Here is a 2,500-nt window from a genome sequence, read left to right on the forward strand (position 1 = left end):
TTCTCCTTGGTGTGCAATAAGAACGGCACCAGTAATTCTTTATCGAACGACAAACTGAATCCTCCCTGGGCAGATGTTGTTTGCAAATGTAGTACCTTTGTGTCGCGAACCTTTCTTGCTCCGTAGGAGATCAAGCCGCGCAACGTTTGGAGCATTAGGTTGCTCCGATTCGTGCTTTATCTCTGCAAAAGAAGAGTAAGGGAAATAAATATCTAGTGCCAGCGTAGCAAGCAAGCAGCAAGCGCATTCAAACACGGAACAAAAAGGATTAAATTTAACGCCACCTTACTTTACGAACTTTAATAGGTAACTTTAATTTGTAACCTTTTGTTAACTTTGATAGATAAAACAAAATAAACAAAAAGGGAAACCATAAAATCTCCATCAATGGCTTCTTGAATATGTTTTAGTAAAGTATACATGTCTGTCATGCTTTGGTACGAAGCAGAGCATAGGCATATAGTGTTATTACTTAAATAGTTAATCAACTTTTAATCAGCTTATAACCAAAACCAAACAAAAAAAACAATTTATTTAACACAAACTTCAAGACATTCAACACTTATCAAAATTGAAAAATACAGCGTCATGCTTTGTGTTTAAAGTAGAGGGTAAAAGTATTTTGGGTTTCGCCGATAGGTCTGGCCTTAGTCAGATTTAATCAACGGAGGCACGCGAGCGGATCACTAACGACGCCACGTTCTGCTGCCGGTCGGTTGTTTCGCCGGACAAATTGGTGCCGCTCGTCTCCCACCCATTCATGGAGGGGGCAACACGCCAATCAGCTCAATTTTGTCAACTGGTTCCCCGTCGCTTTTACCATAGCTCTCTCCCTCGTGCAAACCACCACCCGGGATCCGCAAAGTAATGATCTGGCATCTATTTATTTTAATTCCATCGCTCGCGATAACATTTTGCATCGCGAGAGGGGGTTGCGTTGGGGGTGATTACAACAATGCCCACGATCGCTTTACCACGGGCTTGTTACGTTTGGATTGCGAAGAGGCGCGCTCGATTTCGCTTTTATCACCAACACGTGAAGACGAATTAGAGGCTAGTTCCCTGTGCCAGGTTACGACCTAACGAACAGCAACGGAAAAAATGTATCTAATAGCATGAAACGAATATTACAAAACCAGATTGCTTTGTCTGCTGGCTGGCTATGCTTAGCAAACTGTTTTGGTGTAAATCAAAGTAGTGTTTCCAAACCGAAAACCGTGTTAATGGTTCCACATGATCTCCACCTGATGGCACACCATCCATGAAAATGGTCCATCTGCCCTTCGCTACCACCGTGTACCGAAGAGGGTGCGCCACCATATGAATGAATATTTCAAAGGGTTTTACAAATTTAGCTAGTAGCTTCCGGTGTCCAACTGCCACAATAAATGCTCAGAACGTTATGGGTGTTAAGCTGCAACAGCTACCCTTATCCTTAAATAACCACCGGGACCAGGGATTCCCCAACCGCACAGCATATAGGCCATAAATTATGTACACAATTTATTAATGCTGAACTGCACGCACCACAGCGGCACAATTGGCTTACCTTCTTTGTCGTAGAAGAAAAACAGTGTCACGAACAAAAAGATAATCAGAACGATGAAACCGGAGATCTTCCGCCGAAACACGGATGTCCTTGCGGAAGCCATGGTGTGCCCACGAGCCAGCCCGCCCGTTGGTGGATGACCCGCTGGATTTATGCTCTTCTAATCGTGTGACCGATGAGTTTTCTTGGCTACAACTAGATTAGCTGATAACGGCGAACGCAGGAATGAATGGTATCTGTACGCGGGACACTGGCACCACACGGCTCACGGCGACAGTCACACAATTGTTCCACTTTCCTGGGGGACACGAACGAGGAGGGCATTAGTCACCACCACGACCGCGACGACGACGACGATGACGGGAAGAAAACCGGCCTTGTGTCCCGCGTCTAGGGAGGCTGATGCCAGAGAGCGCCTACTGATTTTGCTCGAGCAGCGCGACTGTGGTTGGCGAGACGAGACAGAATTTGGAGTAATTTTAGCTGCGCCAGACGACGATTGAAGCGCGGGGAAGGGAGCGGAAGTGGACGGGTGACATTTGCGGTTCGCGGATTCGCGGATTCGCGTCTTACGCCAAGGAACGGACCATTCACCCGTCTTTTGTTTCAGGTTTCTGAGACACGACTTTTCCACTCATGGGCTGCAACCGGGGCCCTCCTGTTGCCCGCCGTTACACATCCGCATCACTTTCACTGACCGCCCTGCACACCCCCTTGTACGTGTGTTGTATAACGCGTGCACACCTCACTTTTTATGCTGCGGCCACCCCTTTCGGAGAGGGGCGGTGGGTTTTTTCACCTTTATCGCGGAACAATCGGGACGGAACCAAGAGGCTGATTACTAAAACCGATGCAAACAGGCCCCAAGGATCCACCTGGACACGGCAAAACACTAGCCACGGCCCCGGGGGTACACTAGCGCGACGCGCGTTCTTTGAACCGCCAAGATTC

At 47.7% G+C, this 2,500-nt stretch overlaps 1 protein-coding gene across 3 annotated transcripts in view; it reads right to left on the bottom strand.

Moving 5' to 3' along the window:
* LOC126570494 (galactosylgalactosylxylosylprotein 3-beta-glucuronosyltransferase S) overlaps positions 1-2,500 on the bottom strand; it is a 6,994-nt gene that overhangs the window by 4,467 nt on the left and 27 nt on the right. Inside the window, exons 1-3 of one of the 3 annotated variants that reach the window (XM_050228288.1) lie at positions 2,137-2,500; positions 1,550-1,991; positions 96-182 (exon numbers count right to left, since the gene is read on the bottom strand). The exon at positions 2,137-2,500 is cut by the window's right edge and continues 27 nt beyond it. In XM_050228288.1, the coding sequence (XP_050084245.1) occupies positions 96-182; positions 1,550-1,652 (190 nt within the window). In that variant the 5' untranslated portion in view covers positions 1,653-1,991; positions 2,137-2,500. Of the gene's footprint in view, positions 1-95; positions 183-1,549 lie in introns of all 3 variants that reach the window. The other 2 variants (XM_050228287.1, XM_050228289.1) reach the window with 2 other exon arrangements.

Source organism: Anopheles aquasalis, chromosome 2 (assembly GCF_943734665.1).
Source record: "Anopheles aquasalis chromosome 2, idAnoAquaMG_Q_19, whole genome shotgun sequence".
Classification (NCBI taxonomy): Eukaryota; Metazoa; Arthropoda; class Insecta; order Diptera; family Culicidae; genus Anopheles; species Anopheles aquasalis.